We start from the raw sequence: 18,718 nt of genomic DNA on the forward strand, positions 1-18,718 counted from the left end.
TACGCAAACTGCTTGACTCGCAGACGATGTGTAATAAGGCTATAACATGTGAATTCATGGAATTGACTACTCCCATCGAAGCCTGCTGGTCAATGTCTCTCCTTGAACAACAAAATTGTCACGCCTGTGAAAGTGAAGTCGATCTCTCTAACTGCTACTGACACCACCGTCTTACACAGCGATAAAAGAGCCTTTCGGTTGTCGAAATATCATGACTCGCATTGAGGCTCTGAATCTCGCGTAGCGTGCTTTAGAGTTATGCCTCAGGATCGATTTCGGGTCAGTCTTTGTGGTGGTACTGCACGTGCCCATTTTCAATTAATATCTTGTTCTTGAGGCATGGTTCCGGTCCAAGCAGTCTGCTCAATGCGCAATCATCACAGAGCTTCGCGATACACAAATGGAAACGGATATCTACAGCGCTATATCCCTTCGTACATACTCGTACTGGTTATAGAAGTTCTTCAGCAGGAAAAGTCGGATGTGGTTGTCCAAGGATATCAGGAGCCGACAAGACGCTAACGATGCGCCTCAGAAATTTAGACCCAAAACCAAGATCTTGGTTATCCGTTCCAAGTTCTGATAAGATTAAGTTTCTCAACTAGTTTTGAGTCTGTCATTACATTGCCAGATATCATGCTGTAATGACCAAAACACGATCATCGAGCTAGGATGTGAATGTCCTCACTCTTCGGCTTCGGGCTCTTCCACTCCCGTCTGCTTTCCACGTCAGCTGTGACGAGCCAAACCCATGGCAAACATCAGTAATTGCTCATATAGCTACGTTGTTTGTGCGACTGATGGTCTACCAAGCGTCATCAAGCTCTCACAAGCTTTGCAAGCAAGGGGTCACGACCTGAGTGTCCACACTCTGGGAAGGCTTTTCGATCGAGGCTCATGTAAGTGGTCACGTTCAGTCTCGTACCAGCACACGTGCAAGAAGGACGTCAACGACTTGCCTGAGTACGTGGCCGATTCGTACAACTGGTACCAGTAGAGTATAATCATGCTTTCGCGAACGACGCTCGATGCATCATCTGGTACAGAAGACACATCGCCAATCATCAGGCCGATCGACAGTGATATCCGTTCCGCTTCTGGCCTGTTCTCTTGCATTGCGCTCCTCGCCATGCTACCGGCCTTCGTCATCACAGTCCCTCTCCAACCAACGTTATCAGCTGTTGGTGCTTCGTCTGCTTCGGTATCATCAGCTTCTGAACCAATGTACGTGACTCTGTCGTGGATCCTTCTTCGTACGCGTAAGCTCCGTCATAGCCTCGAACCGCCGAAACCATGCGAAGGTGAAATTCTCGACGTTACGAACATGCTAGCCTGGATAGAAGAGCTGTAGCGCCAACTGAAACCACGGCCTTGCTGATATGGGTAGACTTGCCCGAGACGGACCTGCGCCATATCAGCAGGATGAACTTCACACTAGCTTCGCCTCGTTATCGTAGCTATACAACCCAGATCGGATGTTCGTGTATGGCGACACGAACAAGTGGCCAGGAGTTTCATTGTGGGAATTCATGTGGTGTATTGTCCTGCTGTTCAAATGACACACGTAAGTTGTTCAACAAAGCTAAACGTGTATCTCGAGCCTGTAAGATGCGCCAGTAAGAAATATTATACTGGTTAGTAGGCAACGAGGAGTGTGAAGCGACTCGGGATCGTTGCAGGGAAGCCTATCAGAAGTATACGCGATTCAGAGAGTGATTGGATTGTCCGAAAGCAGAAGGTCAATCGTTGTTGAATCGCAAGCTCTGTATGGTCGAAAGTTACAGACGACCTTTGAGTCACGCGAGCATCCATCAGAGGAGAAAATGTCCTGGGATAGTCTTACCGGTACAAGTATTGCTGGTGAGTTTACTATCTTTCCTGGCTTCGGGCTCGTTGGCGGAATTGGTTTTTGTGTGACAAGAAGAAAGATTGTGGCTGTTCTTGGCATGCATGATGAGCAAGGTTATGGAGTTGCATGGTGTGACGTGTGGAGATATCGATCTTGGATTGGAATCCAGCACCATCACAAATTATCTGTTCCGACCGAGGTCGGCATTAAGCGAGGAAGACAATCAATGATTAATGAGGTTTGCAATTGCTTATACTGCAATATGTTCAGACCATGTAGAAGAGTGACGTGATGTGAGGTGTATCAACGCAATGGTATGTGGTCAATCTGAGTACAGTCTGCACATAGTCCGTATTCAAGGCTTTAAAATCAAATTTCCGCCGTCAAAAACCTTAGCGAGTCGCTCCATAACACCTTGCTTCTATTACCAGCCCAGGGACTCATGCTAGAAACATTTTCAAGATATAGAAGTAGAAGCGAGAGGACTAAAAGCTGCAGGTGCCCAGTGTGTGTAGGCGAATGTTGCGCTTACGAAGGTGGCCACGACCGGCACCCCGACAACCATAGCTCTGAACAGGACATTCATCATTTGCTTGCGATTCTGGGTTCGGCATCGCTCGACGAACTGTTCAGCGTCGTTGGATCGAGGAAAGGGCTTGTCTGGAATTGGTTGCTCGAGATAATCGCAGAGGGGACGCCAACCCGAGCTGACACGAAACTCAAGCAGATTGCCTGGTGGGACGAGCTCTCTGATTTCTTTGTAGTATCCCTGAAATTTCTCTTTGCCTCTGTGCTCGAAATCACCGTAGAAGAAATGATCCCAGAACTTGCGAAGCATAGGATAGTAAAGACCAGCTGCCCAGTCGAAATTGGCGACGGCTTTAAGCTCTGGATCGTTTGCTCGCCAGTTGACTGTCTTCATAACGGAGGCATGCCAGGAGTCAACATCTCGAGTGGTGATAATGACCTTAGCGTCAGGATAAGCTTCAATCAACTCTTTCGCAAAGGCAACTGCTGGCCAGTCGCATACTGCCATACAGTGACCCAGCAGGCCATCCCACTCTTTGCGGCCAAATGTACCCTTTCCTTCGTACTTTGCAGCGAATGCGTCCATCCAACAGAGGCAGTCTGGAGGATTTTCAACACTAGCATTCATCATATGGTAGGTATCATTGTAGCCCAACTCTTGGAGAGCTGCCCTTAATGAAGCAGTACCGGTTCGTCCAAGACCTAGGGCGAGGACTTTCATAGGTTTCGTTCTTGTACATCTCCGTCGGTCGATGTCTGTTTGGTAAGGTGTGAAGATATCAGTAACTGGCTTAGGAGTGTAGGGTATTCCTGATGCCATGGTTGGAGGCGTTCAGAATGCTTGCATCAAATTGTTCGGTCGATCGGCTGTGGGTTGGGAAGAGTAAAACGAATGACAAGGATAGTGAGTAAGGAGAATTGGTTTTGCACACGTTGTAGGGAAGGAGCTATTTTCACCTAGAAGGTAAGCTTTTCTCAGGAAGCTGCGACTGGTGGTGGGTGAGTTCAACACGCAACTTGCACCAAGCAACTCGAACAGCAAACGAGCATGGAATGTACCTGGTCTTAGCATTATCAACACAAGTGCACAGCCGCACAGTCGTACACAGATCCGCAGCAGTGGGCCTGTTGTATCTCATCAACCACTATGAGCACACATCTCTGCACAAATCCTGCGTCGCAACACTCGGCTTCGCTAAGATGTACATGGGAGTGCTAGGGTTGTTCGAGGATAGCGCCCATTCCGGACATTACTCAAGACCGCTATGATTGCTGAAGTCTTGTCTCTCGTCAAAAACAACCAATACCTGCTGTTCGCCCAGACTCGGATTCGTGAACGGAAAATGGAGACACTGGCAAAATTCTGTTTGTCCGGATGTAATGACGCCGATCTTTCAGCACGGATCAGGAGGGTCTGTCAGGACAAGCACGGCAGTTGCAGTTGACCTTCGCAACATGATAAATGCACCAGATTGTTCTCCTGAACCGTCCGAGTCCCATTTCCTTGGGCGCACAATTGACGCCAAGAAAATTCGCCGGGAGTGCTAGCTATTCGTCCGGGGTGATCGAGCTCGAGGTCTCCGGGTGTGCCAGGCTTCCTTTGTGCCTGAAAGACATGGTGTAGACGTGGAAGAAATCCAGTCTGGCGAGACCTGATGAACGTATTTTTAACATTGGATCACCCTACCTCTTCGTATACCTCCTGGTGAGAAACAAATATCTTACCAGGTGAGTTGCAAGTTCAGCGATTGAACACGAGCGATCATGCTGCCCACAATCCCAGCTCTCTATGCTAGCAGTACTGCGCTGGCATGATCAGTCCTTACATCTAGACCCTCGACAACAGCTGCAAAGTCCGATTCCAAGAATACCAAGAGAACAAACTTTCTACGACGGTCAGAATTTCTGTTTTATATACGCTCTGGAGCACGAGTTCTGGACAGCTCGAAAGCCGAGGTCGCGTAAACATTAATCTGAGCTTATAACCTTGATTTTCTTGCATATATTTGAACCATGCTTCTCGCAGCCAGCTGGGAGAAGAACGTTGTCTGCCTCTTCGGTATATTGAACAGTCTCGTGTCGTCCACTAAGACAGACTCGAGTCATGAGTATCGAAGCTGGTGAGACCATCCGATCGAAACTTGCATACACGCGTCGACCCGAAAGTGCTGTGTCCTCACAAAGTAACGTCACAAGATGCTTACATAGGTTGAGGCTCGGGCTTTTCTCAGCGCCTAATGTCCTCATCTTTGTGACCGATTGAAACTCACGTAGCATGCTGACTTCATATCAGGTCAGACGGATATTCCCATTACCTTGATAGGTCTAGGCACTATCGGAATATCATTCGCGTCCCTTTACCTCAAGCATTCTGAGGCTACTATCAGTATCTACGACCCTCGTCCCGATCTTCAGGAGCACGTAAAGTCCATTCTACCTGGCTACCTTGACGTCAAAGATGCCAAAGAGCTAGTGCAGACCTATTTGACAAACGGAAGGCTGAGAATATGTAGCTCGGTCGAAGAGGCATGCAAAGAGGCAGTGATTGTTCAGGAGCAGACGGCAGAAAATGTAACCCTCAAGAGATTGATATGGAAGCAAGTGGTCGACACAGTATCTCCTGAGGCGCACCTATGGAGTTCAACCTCGGGCATTCCAGCGTCACAACAAGTCGCTGAGCTCGAGGACAAGTCGCGGCTTTTGGTCGTACATCCTTTCAACCCACCAGTGCGTGATATCGTTGTTTTTCCTTCACTTTTCCCTGACAAGTTCATCTAGCACATAATGCCTCTCATCGAGATCGTGCCGTCGCCGCATACTAGGCCCGAAGAGACTGAGTTTGCGAGGTCATTTTTCAGCGCACTAGGCTCAGATCACCAACCAGTCGTGATTAAGAAAGAGGTACCTGGTTTTGTCGGAAACCGCCTGGCATTCGTACTGTTAAGAGAAGCGTGCCACCTCGTCTCCGAGGGTGTGGTGTCTGTAGAAGACATTGACAAAGTTGTCGAAGCAAGCATTGGACCAAGATGGGCCGTGACCGGACCTTTCAAATCATACCATTATGGAGGGGGTACCCGAGGTCTAGGTGCATTTTTCCACAATTTGTCAGGCACTATCGAAGATATTTGGGATACTGCAGGGACAGAATCCTTCAAAAGCTCCTCATTTCTTACTGAAGCTAAGCAGGCTGGCGAAGGTGACTCCAATCCCAGCAAGTCTTGGGCTGATGTAGTAGTCGAACAAACAAGAGAAGCCTACGGTATGCCTACGGCTGCGGATTTTGCAAAACGGGACGAAGCTCTGAAGAAGTTGCTGCAAGCAAGAAATACCAAGACAGGTTGATTATGCTGCATGAATTACTGGAGTTCTCGCAAAATAAAAGTCATATTGTCATAAGACTTGGAAAATCAGAAGTGAATTAGTATTGCGATACCTCTCACTCGCTGGCCTACGTACTTTGCATCACTTCTGAGCCATGTATGAAGTCTTCGATGTCTCGAGGCGGGAAGGATCTCCTCATCTCTTGTTGTTTCTCATGCTGGTCAGGAGTGAGATACGTATTGTAGCGGAAAAATCAAAATTCGTGTCCTGAGCATCTACCGCGGTATTTCCTCTGAACACTCAATCAGGCTTTCCCACCACCACGGAGTATTCTCGATCCCGAAAACAGCCGACCGTGCTCGTATGTAGCACAACATCCAGATCAGTTCGTATAACGTGACACACCCTATGCAAGCCCGCACCTCAATTACAGATCTACGTATGCGTAGCGTGGTGAAGTGCGTGGATCGATCCGCATCCAACAACATCCTGACACCTGCCAGCATCCAAACAAGCGAGAAGAAACAAAAAAACACGATTACCAAGCTCAGGACGCGTGCGCTGGCAAGGGTCAGCATATGTATGGACAGTACACATCACACACACACACACGCTCACCAGGAGCCTGCTTCCGTCTGCACTGTCATGCAGCCCAGTTCACGATGCACGTTAGCTTGCATCGACGCTAAGATCTCGGGTTTTGACGGAGATTGTGTCCCCTATCTTGAAGTGCGTATCTTGTGTCTTGTGGTAGGTAGCACGAACACGCAATCTGTTGTGTATCAATCTCCTTGTGCAGAGATGACATTTGCAGGTGCAAAGTACTGTTACGATCCGAAAGTAAGGTTTCGCTTCTGGGGATTTGGCAATGTGATCTGCATACCCATTCCCTCGTGGGATGAGGGCTACAATAAGACACCACCTGTCCTGAAGGTGGTACGGTCGATCTTCGGGCCTTTCGTGGGCTTGAATCTGGCGATACGAAGCCTTGCTATCGATGCCGCGCGTCGAAGGTGTTAGTGCGTACGATCGAGTCCATACTGTGGTCCATACCCGGTCTAGATACCGTACATACCACCGTACCATCAAAACCTGGAATTTTAAGACCAGTTCCACACCTGAGGTGTCCGGTGCCACTTTAGCCGCTATTTTTGATAAAACTAGCTTGAGGTGTCAAGGCATCCGGCTAGTCTAGATCAAGAATATCAAGATGTCATCGGGATTAACATAATGCCTTAACACCTTAAGCTAGCTTTATCAAAAATAGCGGCTAAAGTGGCACCGGACACCTCAGGTGTGGAACTGGTCTCAAAATTCCAGGTTTTGATGGTACGTGTTCTGCAATGCAGTGCATCCACGCGAAATGCGTACACGGACCTCGGGGATCCGGACAAGCTCGCCACACGAAGCATTCGCATCTGCTCATGCGTGCCTAGCGGTAAAGACTAAGCATGCAGCTCGTGTTCGTTTAACCTCGCTCACAACGACACGTCTACTGCTTAAACACTAGGTCGGCAGCACGATCGCAGCAGTTTCTGCAAGGAGGATGAGCCAAGTGAAAAGGCAGATACGTTGGCGTTCGCGAGATGCATTGCTCCTTCCTCGTGTCGTGCCCAGCACTACGCCCTAACACATTTCAATGTTTGCATCGTAAGCTGCGATCGTAGCATGCGACGACGTAATGCGCTGCTGATATCTAGTGATGTCTCAAATTAATAGCATACCAGCATGCCCTTTCGTGAGATTGGTGAAATTCCACCCATGACCGACACTGATTAAGGACAGCACGATCTTTACATTTTGAGACAAACGATTAGATTGTGTATGCAGTGCTACCGAGCAGGAGAAACAGAATACTGACTCTATGGTCGAGATGACCCAACACCTGCAACCCGCACGAAGGGAAGATGTATTAATATCCAATGCGTGATTCGTGTTCGCTGACTGGTTCATGCATGTATTGAGTCTGCTGTGCTTCTCACGAGTTTTCTCCACATCTCAAGGTCAACGCTTCGAGCTCTTCAGCGGTGTGTGGCTTGTGAACTGGAATTGCGAGAGCCCAGACGAGGACTTGCAGCTGCAATGTTGTCAGTAAATTTCCGGGACTGGCTGAGCACAGGGAGAGCTGCAAGGCAGAAGAAGTACCTTTGACCTTTGGCCTATAACTCTCCTCCTCCCCACTACTATCAACTGTGCTTTCGCTATCATCGTCGCGTCCCAAATTCTTGCGATAGCCTGGGCCCCTCGCTCCATTCACAACGAGCGGGCCATTTCTCGTCGATGCTGATTTTTGTGAGCTATATCTTGGTGTCGGAGAGTCACTATCAGATCCACGTGAGGTAGTGCTTAGCGCAGAACTAGCACTCCCTGCCTCACTACGGTCAAGACGAACGACGAGACTCAGTTTGTTGAATCGCCGACCATTTAGTTCGCGAATAGCCAGAGACGCTTCGAACGAGCTCTGGTACTTGGCAGTTGCGGAGCACCTCTTCTCCTTTCCTCGTTTAATGGAGATGTCAGATACCTGGCCAAATCGTGAAAGTAGAGTTTTTAGATCCTGAGGCTTGATCTCATGGGGCAGACGAGAAATATGAATGGACTGTCGATCTGTGTAGATCCGTTCCTTATGTTTGAGCAGAGGCGTCGAATGAATTGTCGGAAGTGCTTGCAGCAGTGACCAGTTCTGAGTAGCACTAAGAGGCATAGACGTCGTGGCATTGACTGGTAGTTCCTGCAGAGGTCTTGATACTAGTACAGGTTGAATTTTCTGATAGGGCTGAGGACCGAGCTTCATGTCCTGTGGCTGTGGAGGTGGCAGAGTAGTGTTCGACGAGGTTTGCAACAAGGATGGTGAGGTATAAGCAGGTGGCATGGTCGTTGGTGTTGCTGCTGTGAGGTTTGTTGAATCTGGCACGTTGCTGTGAAGAGTTAGCGTTGATCAATACCGAATTTTGTGGCACACACCTAGCGAATGACGCTAAAGCAGGTGCCGGATTCGTCGCTCCGGATACTAGGTAAGTTGAATACAGACTGTTGGCGTTAGTGTACTTATACCTTCTTCTACGACTTTGCTCAGGGCCACGTCTTCGCTCGATCTGGTCCGAGCTCAGGTCTGCTTTCCATACTATGCTAACTCGAATGTTCAACCCGCGCCAGCCTTCCGCGACAAGATATTCTGCGAGGTCAGTCACAGGTCATCTCTTTAGGGACATCAAACGAACCAAATGCTTTATTGGCATCAGCCTTGTTCCTCAAAGGGCAGAAGCCCACTTGGGTGCCATCTTCATTGACTTTGAGGACATTCGCGTAGCCTGGATTGACTTTCACAGAGTCACGAAGATAGTCCTTGAGCTCCTGCCACTGACAGTACGGAGGGACCTAACGTCTGTCAGCCTCGTATGGCCCTTGGATGATGAGGTAAGATCCATACGCCATCAACAACGACAAAATAGAACCCTTCGCTCTTTCGACCTTGTTGTGCCGGCATGATGCCGAATAGTGACGACAAGAACGGATTCACTCTTGCGGCATACAGATATCTGATAGAAGCTCCAGATGCAAGAGTCAAATACCGTTTAGAGAGTTAAATGATAGATAGATCACCACCAGGATTGCCTAGTCGCTGGGTGTTTGTATACCGAGTGTATTGGCGAGACATAAACCTAGGAATTTGTCGCTTCTTTATCTGTTCTTTTCGAGAAAGCGCCAGTCCGGACTCGAGATCGACAAGGTGCCAATAGACCGTGATAAAGTAGGCATTCTGCAATGTTGATGCAGGAACCTTAGTTCCTGCATCGTAGGGTCGTGGAGTACCTAAATTAATCGACGTCCGATTGCAACTAGGTAGATCGTGGCATCTATGTGGACCATCTTTCAGCAATACGTGCTTGTTTCCTCAAGAGCGACCAAGGAATGGATCTGACAACCAAGAATTTTAAGATACCTGTCAGGTTCCTGTCCAAAAGATGACCACTATCGTTAGCAAACAGAATGAGCAACGTCTTCAGACAAAAGATTTTGAGATACTCAGTATCTATAAGTGTCCGGAACAGCTTTTCTCCCAGATGTCGATCTTGCTCTGCGGCGTCGATGGCTGAGTGTGTACACATGTTGAGACAAACACGGCTTCTATTCGGGCTGAGCTAGAGCTCGGTTTTTGGCAGATTCGATACCCGCTGATATTCTTGAAGAGTACCGAACAGCGCCCTTGAAGAGACATGCTGCGTGATGCTGACGGCACAATCACCGAAACTCGCTGGTGCAGAAGGTCTAGCCGAGAAGCGAGTCAGGATATCGGTCCTAGTAGATCAATATTGGGGACTACTTTAGCTCTCTGAAATGAAGTCGGTGTTCGAAAGGGTATTCACTGTCGAGAGCTATGCAGGCGGAAACGCTACGAATGTCTCAATGCGTCGCTATGAGCATCTGACTGGATCGGGTGGAGCCGATGTGCAGCATCGTGTACGCGGGCGGGTTGATGACCGGTCGGTAGTTAGGTGGGAGTTGCCGCAGGTGGGAGTCCAGTATACTGGGTTAGCAGAAGTACTGATTAGCGATTATTTGGTGGTTAACCCTACTCGAACGTAATTGTCGTGTACAAGAATACACATTCAGCTCGAGGTATGTGATATCACATTTGTCTACCATGGCCCAGCGGAACATGCAGGGAAGTAGTTAGATCCGGATCCTGTTTGATGTCCATAAAAAAGCAAGGCTCATAATGTCAAGGACAGACAGTGAAATGCAACATCAGCTGTTATTGGTCCACGGCTAAATTGCATGTTGATTCGAGGCGTTTCATAGCTTCGTATCTCTGACGAGGCCGCCAGACTTTGTACTTCTTAGAATTGAACGAGATTGTGGCATCGAGGAGGGCGACGAGGTAGGGGACATGATACCAACGGTCGATCGGGGATGACTCGATTCGAGTCGTGTCTCTGGGACCGTCCATGCCAAAGAGAGATCTCTGCTGAGAGTCTTTGTGACACCCTCGTGTCACCACCAAGAAGTCAAGAATCAGATTGCCAAGCAGTCATTGCACTATCTGTACCGAGACCTACTTTCATGCTTCCAGATTAGCGAATTTCGAGCTTGAGGCGCAAACCTGGCGTGAAAAGCTCGACTAGTGAGGACAGACTGCACTGTTGAACGTGGTGAACGCAGCAGCAGTCAGCTAGCCATTTACTAGATTCTGATGCACAGGACCGAAGACCAGGATCATGGTGCTGGCGGAGATTCGTCGGTGTGTATACTGCAGCACTCTCACCTTCCCATGCTACAAGTACCTGAGACCGAAGCGATTGTGCCAATCCCGCTGCCGATCCTAACGTCGCAGCACAAAGTACCTGTCGCAAAGGTGCTTATCTTAGCGGCACGATGGGCCACGAGAGGATGATGCAAGTGCTGAAAACAGGATATAAGTTCAAGCACACCTGGACAAGCATACGGCAGAACTCAGAGCTCGAATGGCGCTTTGTAGGGAATTCCAGTGGCTCTGGAAACGAAACCTACGTCAATCTGGTGACATGCTTCTACCTGTCCCTAACTCTCAAGGCGATGGTAGAATTGAGTGCACTGCTTGCCTTTGTCCTTGGGATATCACTAAAGAAGGTTTACCAGACAGTGAATGCGCAAGGCGTGGCCCCTTCGTCAGTAAAATTCGAAGAGGACTGGCATGCCGGCACATCCCTAAGAGCGAAAAACGACGAGCCCGTTCAGTCCATCCAAGTGACAGTTTTTGATTCCGCCTCTTGCTATGCACTGGAACTATCCAACCGAATTGATCAGATAACAACAATCGTAGCTGTAAGTTTTTAAGTTCAGAGAATTTCATTGCATCTTGACCAGAATTGGCTTGTTTTGCGGTAGATACTACTCATGCAGTAATGTATGTGATGAATCTATATACAGCCGTCCCTGACGCGTTTGCCCAATGGAGCGTGTTGGAGATCAGGCCTAACGGACGATGAACCCGAACGGAAAAATGTTCGAGTAGTTGCTTTCTGGAACTCAAGAACCCACACAAAGGCATCACAGCTCAGGCTCCAGCAGGAGCAGGAGCAGGAGCGTGCACAGTCTCGCTGTGACACCAACCACTACTTGATTAGAGCGCTGGCCAAGCTTTGTTGAAGTCTATACGACGGAAAGACGGCCTAACGGTATTGCAAAAGTTTCAGATCGAAGAGGCTCCGCTTACATCGAAGATCTGTACGTCCACGTGCAGTGAATGTCATGAGGTGTTCACACTAAGAGTAGCATGACTCGTGTGTCAACTCAAATTGAAAATGGCAAGGTTAAGTAGAGCAAGCAGCGTGGCATTTGGAACAGAGAAGGAGAAGGTGCGCTATGAAGAGAAATAACGATGAATTGCTTATCCAATATAGATAACGTTACCGCAGGAGTCTGCGTTATGAGATGAACGTAAACTACCAAACCTCTGCCAATCACTCCCAATCCGTCCCCGGCTCTATACCTATAGGACTTGCTCTTCGTCGCCATGTGATCTCGAAGCATCTTACGACAGGATCAGCGTGGCGAATCGAACTCAGCGCCGTCGTGCCGAGTCGTGGGGAAGTTCCACCAGCGCTGGATACAATCGCTGACTTCCGCGAGTGCCTGCTCATGCTCTCCTATTCCTTTCAAAACCCTGATAGACAATGTTAATCGTTTTGGCTTGAGGATTGTTCTGTGTGCTGTAGATTGTGTCTAGACTGTGTCGTAGGACATGATCATGTGTTGTTTTTTAATTTGATATGCTGTTTGTATGTCTGGCATTTTGTTCCCGTCATACCATTCCCGTTTCTTTCATTTGATGAAGCCAACCATGTTCGCGCAACGAGAGCAATAGTATGAGTTGAGGCCGAACCGGACAGCAGTTTTCGATGGGGCAGCGGCATCGATGCTGAGCGTTCTTTGACATCGCGAGCATCTCACAAGATCGAGTGGGATCTTCGGAGAGGCTGAACTGTTGCTTGATGACGAGAGAGTGTTGACGCTATCGTTGCTGCCTTTTTTTGTCCTGGAGCTTATTGGTATTGGTTGAGTAGCACGATTGGCTGATGGAAGGTGGGGGGAATTCATATTGGATGTATCAGGTCTGGTACGTGAACACAATCAATGGTTGTTTATATGTTCGAAGGCAGTACAAAGTTCTTGGTCGTCGATGAATGGCAATGTGAGTCTTCAGAAGTGTAAGAGAGGGTCAATGTGTACAGAGACCGGAAATATTACGCAAGTGTAACCAGTGACAGGTTCAGCCATATATCTTGTCCTTACGATGCACATGGAAGGAGCACCTCGGCGTGCGCGGCTACAGCCAAGTTAGTCGGTCACCTTCTTACGTGGACATCTTGAAGCGTCGTGCACTCCTTGCAAGAGGCAGAGAATGAAGTTCATTGGCTGCTCGCCAGGTCAAAAGTTCGATGCAGAACAGAAAATCGATCCATGGGAAATATGTGAAAGGTCTGGAAACGATGCGACTTCTGATCGCCGATCTGGAAAACCCAACCCTGACTCCACAGCCGTTGATTGGGCATCGGAAATTCGTCGCGCTACTTGCTTGGCACCACCTCGGCTATTGCCTAAACTTCATGAATACCTGAAATTCTTGGAATTCTCTAAAAACAAAACATTAATTTGAAACTGGGCGATAGAGCTTGCCTTGATTGTCTGCAAAGACGATTTGGTCATTGGTTTCTGCTGCTTCTTAGGAACTGAAACCGATGTTCTTCGACCTCAATAGTGGTGCTGACCTGTTCTGCTCAAAGCCCGGAAATGCCAGCTGCCGCATGAGTACTTTTTGCAATGAGCGTGGCTGCATAGTGTGGCTTGGCGAACTTGAATGTGGCTCAACCTGGAACTTCGGATTTACATATCTTTCCCATCCCTGATCCTGCCCAACGACGTGATGAATTCTTGGTGACAGCACTGTTTATTAGATATCAACAATAGGCGTTGACGTTGTCACATCGTTGAATCCATTCAAAGTGTTGCTGCTCATCACTATGTCGAACGTAGAGCAGGCTGAACAGGACGTTTGATCCGCCCACACAGAGGCTCAACGGCTCCTGGTCGCAACCTGTCTACTACCATCCAATCGATTGCATGACTCACGGCAATGCACAAGCCACACTGCGGGTCAATGAGCATGCGTCGACGCAGGGTTATCAGTTGAGCCTCCAATTTCGATTACCAGTATTCCAGCGGGTTGGCTGGCATTAGTTCATCACATCATCGGAAACGCTGGAGTGCATCTCCCGCCAATTAAAGTACCTCGTATTTCACTGCGATCGCCAAGCCGGAACTGCAAGAAGAGAAAGCATTTCCGTCACCGCCTGCAGCACAGACGATTGGATCAAAGCGAACAGCAGCTTCTTCCGTCGCAATTGCAAGCGACATTTCCGTTGCTTGACCAATTTTTCATTGGCTGTTGTCCAAGGAGTTAAGAGTATTGCTGCACATTATATCCTTGTCTCCTACATGAGGTACCTCGGTCGTCGTGTGTTCAAAGCATTGATTGTGTAGACATGGCCAATCATCTTTGCGTAATGACAACTTTAAGACTTCACAAGTGCAGGAACAGCAGCTGATATCGGTGATATTACGTCGGCGGTACTACATCGGTAATAATTGTAGGACCCTGAAGCTCCAGGAGTTATATTTCCGGTATCTGTGGACGTCGCACACAGAAGGAATTGGATACCGACAGCGACCCACGACACAAGAATATGCCAGCAGCAAGTGATCTGGCATACCTCCAATATGAGCATCGAGTTGAGAGTCGCTGACTGCCTCAGAAATAGATAGAGTCGTCAGCTGGATCTTGCAAAGCGTCCACGTTAGCATGCGTAGCAGTCAAGGACTTGTTGCATTAGATGTTATTGTTGAGGTCAAACTAAGTAACACATGCCGCGATCCAGCATCAACCGTGCAACATGCTTTGGGTAAAAATGCTTCATGAACGGCATCATCTTCCAGCACAAAACGTGAATCCCAAAGTTTCTAGGTTACTTGACTCCGTACGCAATATTTGTCCACGCCTTTCCCAACAATATTCACTCAACGCCACGATACCACGTGTCGATATTCAATTATGTAGATGTTTGATCTTCAGAAGACTTGGCAGTGCCTGAGCTCTCAAACTGTGACGAAACGCCGCACAATACCGGCAAGCACGCCACCTAGCGCAGTTGAAGAAGAGCTTGAGCTGCTTGCATCTGTTGGTCCAGCTGCGGAACTGCCGGAGGAGCAACCAGTAAGAAGTTCTATATGTCACAAAAAGTTAGCAACGTCCTTCGACTGTATCGGTTGTCTTCCTCAAGAGCCGACTTACGGCAAGAACTGGTGCTTGTGCTGCTGGTGCTTTGACCGTCTTCTGCGGCGGCAGCACCTGAGCTGCCAGTGTTGATCAAGCCACCGTTTGTTGTTGAAGTGGACGTTGAGCCGGCGGTATTGGTTTGCCTAGCTTCGAGTGCTGACCTGGTTCCGGTTGGCAGAGCAAGAACAGCAGGAGATGCCAGGAGGAGCACAGCGCTGAGCAAGTGAGTGAGCTGCATGTTGGCAGAGAGCGTGTCAATGAACGATTGTTGATATGGTAAGTGTGATTAGCTCGCGACGTGCTGTGGGACTCCTGGCGTTGTTGGTGATCTGCTACCTGAGCACAAAGACTCGACCCAGGGCGACAACTTATAGATACAAGTGAAGTGTATGGAGACTTGCCACTTCCACTTCTCGGCAGACAGCTTCGATACTGACTGCGCAGATGCATGTCATACATTTCCTGTGTAGGTACGCTGTGCGAGGTACAAGTGACGATGGCAAGGCGACGTGGTTTGTCTTTACGTGGAGCGAAGTTTTGACTGAACAGCACGACTGTACCACAAACCGCTTCCGCTGCTTTGGCAGTACTTACGGAGGGAACCCGGCCAAAGGGTATTGTCCAGGAACACGAATGGGAAACTTCTGTGAGTAGCTTGGCAGTTGATAATAGTTTTGTCAGGGATTTCTCCGTTTCCATACACAATTGGACTGTGACAACCACTGCTATCTGTCTTGACGATCTCGTAGGTACAGAAAGTCTGTTCGGGGTATCCAGGCTGATCCTTTCCTTCACCAAACGGAAGGTTCAGGTGTGAGTGACCTCATTGACTGCTGAACGGCTCGGTGAACGAGATGTTCATTGAGAGCCACCACACGGGATATAAGCAACCTCGTGGTCGAAAGTCCTAGGTAATGATGAAGCTTGTGGTACAAGCAAGATATCGCATCCCGGAGTACACCATCAGAACATCAATTGAGGAAGGGTCAAGCACAAAAAGGCCAGTGACGAACACTGTTTTGTTTGAGGCCGCCGCGGAGGTACTTGGGGAGCTTAAAAGAGTTAAACTGAGAAGGTTATTTATTAACTTTCCGCAATGCCGTATCCGCAGATCTGGGGGTGTCCGTCTCACCGCTCATGCTTGTCATCTTGTCGGTAAAGAGCCGATTAGTAAGGTTGAGCTTTGAACGTGTGTGCTCGAAGGTAGACGGGGCGGCGCTCGCCTGCATCCATAGTAATGTGAAGTCGGATCAAGCACGAAAGTGTAGGTGAAGGTCAGTGAATCTTTATCGAGCGTATGTACAAACTTGCCGCAAGAAGCCCGAGTGTCATGCTAACTCATGGCAACATATATGAGATGTGCTTATCAATTTGGGCTGTAGCGGGGCTTTTTAATTCGCGAGCAATTATGTCATGCTCGACTTCTTCGAGTTCCTGTTGTACCTGAGGATTACAGACAAAATCACAGCCCCTCTATCACACCAGCCTCGAAAGATTTGCTTGCACAAGAATTGAGACAAAATTGCCCGACTTTACTACCCCAAGTCTGCTTTTGTACGAATATATCGAACGATGTCAAAACAGCCACATCTTTACAGCGATTCGAGTAGCGACGAGGTCGCGGCTAGACTACGTAAATACGTCCTGCAGGCTCAGAAATCAGCCTTTGCACGACATCAGAAGTTCCAAATTGCTGTATCAGGAGGTTCGCTACCCGCGACCTTATCGAAAGCCCTGCTCTCTCCAGACAATGGAACGCTAGACGACAAGCCACAATTCTCCAAATGGGAGATATTCTTCGCAGATGAACGTGCCGTACCTCTTGACCACGAAGACTCGAATTATGGACTGTTGAAGAAAGACCTCTTGGACAAAATACCGCCTAGTACAGGATCACCTCAAGTCTTCCCAATAGACGTGGAGGTGCTAGACAATACTCAAGAAATTGCTGATCGGTACCAGAAGGTCTTGAGCGACCAATTCGCAGGCAAGGACTCCGTAAGATTGCCTCTGTTCGATCTGATCTTGCTTGGATGTGGTCCTGATGGTCATACCTGTTCTCTATTTCCGGGACACGAGCTTTTGCGCAAAACAGATTCGTGGACTGCCGCGATCGAAGACTCACCCAAGCCTCCTAAGCGCAGAATAACTCTTACCTTGCCAGTAGTGACACACGCAGACCAGATTGCGTTCGTCGCGACCGGAGGTGGCAAGAAAGATATACTCAAAAAGATTCTTGATAGTGAAGACGGCCGAAGCCTACCTTGTGGTTTGGTCAACGAACAAGGTGGAGACAAAGTCAGTTGGTTTACTGATAGTGCTGCTACAGAAGGCGTGAGCTTTCCACAGAAGGGAAGCCTGTGATACGAATGACCTTGGATCAACGAGAGGGTGTCGCACTTATAGAGATTTCTGTTCTACGAAAGGGGAAGTACTTTGGTGTCGTGGGCTGGCAAGCGGCTCATAGTCCTGCACTGGTTAACAGAAGGTTCAATTGGACACTGTACAAGTGATAATGTAAAGGAAGCTACGTGAAAGATAAATATTGTCGTGTTCTATTCCCGGAATTGAACAGAATAGTGCAGCTTCTAGTGAACCTCCTGTGCTTGGAGCAAACAGGGCAAACACAGAGCTTCTTCCGAAAGGAGCTAGCCTACAGCTCGACCCGACGTCGTCGCCAGACAGTATAGCAGGCACTGCCGCCGCTGAATCACAACTGCAGCACCCACAAACATGTCGCTAGCCTCGAGAGGAACGAGAGCTGCAGCTCGTTCTCTCAGACAGACACGAATACCTAGCCAACCTCGAAGATATGCCTCCGACAGCCACGGTCACGGTCAAGGTGCGCACGGTCATGAGGAGAGTGCGCTTCATTTAAAGCATGCCAACCCTTCTGGCAATGAGAGCATGGGGGTACGATATCCTACATGGTGTGCGCTCTATCTTTATACTGACCGCAGTTAGCTCGGAATGTGGATGACGCTGGCAACTATCCCTCTATTCTACGTTACCTACCAACTCGCATATGGCTCACCCAACAACTACTTCGAACGGTTGTTTCAACAATATAAAGAAGGCAAAAAGTCGACGGAAGATAGAGATATCCTACACGCGACAGCATTGAGTCAAGCTATTGCGGACCGAGCAAGATTATCGTCGTATCCCAGAGAATCTGTAGGACCAGATCTCAAGTACCCAGAGTAAGTTGGATGCGATAGGCAAGGAGTGTGGCCAACTGACATTGCCAGGATGTTCAACGCTGGGTCGCCTTGGAACCAGCTGCCTGGAGAGAGCTCTGCCAACTTGAAGAAGCTGGAAGAGCATTATAGACAAAAGTACGCAAACGAGGAGGCTGAGAGGTTATCCAGGACGAAGAACGGAAAGGTCGTCTCGGTGTATGATTAAGGCATTGTCTATAAAGAGGTATTTTGGTATACTGGAAAAACAGTATGTATTGCTGTGCAGGAGGAATGATCTTTGTATACAGCCTGTCTGCACACCTCGATAGATCCTGGTCCGAAGTGCTACGTGAGTCGATACTTTTGCAGGAATCACTACCAGCCTCGCTGTTGGTCTTCAGATAAAAAAAGACATCAACCACCCAGGACTTGAAGCTGTATGATTGTACACCAACCACTCCTTCGATCGTCAGCTACTGCATCGTGCAAGTTCACACGTCCAAATTCATCAAATGTATACTCAAT

General features: G+C 48.6%; 4 protein-coding genes across 4 annotated transcripts; 2 read left to right on the forward strand and 2 right to left on the reverse strand.

The window, feature by feature from the left end:
* Positions 1–2,306: 2,306 nt before the first annotated feature.
* LTR64_005013 (uncharacterized protein) lies at positions 2,307–3,197 on the reverse strand (the record flags this gene model as incomplete). Its single annotated transcript, XM_064899356.1, has 1 exon — positions 2,307–3,197. The coding sequence occupies one exon, from the start codon at positions 3,195–3,197 to the stop codon at positions 2,307–2,309; it is 891 nt and encodes a 296-aa protein (XP_064755313.1).
* An 11,636-nt stretch (positions 3,198–14,833) lies between these two features.
* On the reverse strand, positions 14,834–15,252 carry LTR64_005014 (uncharacterized protein; the record flags this gene model as incomplete). The annotated part of the gene is made up of 2 exons (XM_064899357.1): positions 14,834–14,961; positions 15,030–15,252. 2 exons carry the CDS (start codon positions 15,250–15,252, stop codon positions 14,834–14,836), a joined length of 351 nt encoding a protein of 116 aa, XP_064755314.1.
* Positions 15,253–16,586: 1,334 nt separating this feature from the next.
* SOL1 (suppressor of los1-1) lies at positions 16,587–17,378 on the forward strand (the record flags this gene model as incomplete). The annotated part of the gene is made up of 1 exon (XM_064899358.1): positions 16,587–17,378. One exon carries the CDS (start codon positions 16,587–16,589, stop codon positions 17,376–17,378), a length of 792 nt encoding a protein of 263 aa, XP_064755315.1.
* A 369-nt stretch (positions 17,379–17,747) lies between these two features.
* On the forward strand, positions 17,748–18,419 carry LTR64_005016 (uncharacterized protein; the record flags this gene model as incomplete). Its single annotated transcript, XM_064899359.1, has 3 exons — positions 17,748–17,927; positions 17,979–18,214; positions 18,263–18,419. 3 exons carry the CDS (start codon positions 17,748–17,750, stop codon positions 18,417–18,419), a joined length of 573 nt encoding a protein of 190 aa, XP_064755316.1.
* Between the last annotated feature and the right edge of the window lie 299 nt (positions 18,420–18,718).

This window comes from Lithohypha guttulata (assembly GCF_036872675.1).
Source record: "Lithohypha guttulata strain CCFEE 5908 chromosome Unknown scaffold_3, whole genome shotgun sequence".
Lineage (NCBI taxonomy): Eukaryota > Fungi > Ascomycota > Eurotiomycetes > Chaetothyriales > Trichomeriaceae > Lithohypha > Lithohypha guttulata.